At 37.2% G+C, this 530-nt stretch overlaps 1 protein-coding gene across 1 annotated transcript in view; it reads right to left on the minus strand.

Moving 5' to 3' along the window:
• The window catches only part of LOC106012996, a gene marked incomplete at its 5' end in the record, with an annotated part of 11549 nt that extends 11455 nt beyond the window's left edge, over positions 1–94 (minus strand). The window contains 1 exon segment of the mRNA XM_013087546.1: positions 64–94. Within this exon segment, the coding sequence (XP_012943000.1) occupies positions 64–94 (31 nt within the window).
• Between the last annotated feature and the right edge of the window lie 436 nt (positions 95–530).

Here is a 530-nt window from a genome sequence, read left to right on the forward strand (position 1 = left end):
TTATTATTATTATTATTATTATTATTATTATTATTATTATTATTATTATGTTTACTCACGAACCTGGAGTCTTTCCTTTTCGGCTGCCGTTCACCTGTGTAGGGAGAGGAGGGGCAAAGAAAGTATGTGTGTGTGAGGGGTCACAGGTTTCAATGGGGCATGGCCAATGTGGGTGTGAAGGGAAAAAGACAAAAGAGACGGGGTGGGGCGGAGGGTGAGGTTGGTGCGGGAATGGGAGACGTGGGAAGAGAAGAAAAAATCAATTAATCGCTTGTAAGGAATATAGATCTAGGCAAATATTTATAACGTAAAAAATTAATAAAACTGTTATAATGTCAAAAATACTGTAAAGAGAAAACTCCCCAAACCCCCAACAAAAACTAATTTGTTTCCAGAAAAAACCCCTCCCCTCCTCCCAAAAAGGTCACACACACATTTTATATTTTCCCAACTAGAGACTCACTGTTTTATCACAATGTGTATTCTGTACAGTAATATCATACATACTTTTTCCTCATTGTAAATGGTAT

This window comes from Aplysia californica, unplaced genomic scaffold, assembly GCF_000002075.1.
Source record: "Aplysia californica isolate F4 #8 unplaced genomic scaffold, AplCal3.0 scaffold00601, whole genome shotgun sequence".
Classification (NCBI taxonomy): Eukaryota; Metazoa; Mollusca; class Gastropoda; order Aplysiida; family Aplysiidae; genus Aplysia; species Aplysia californica.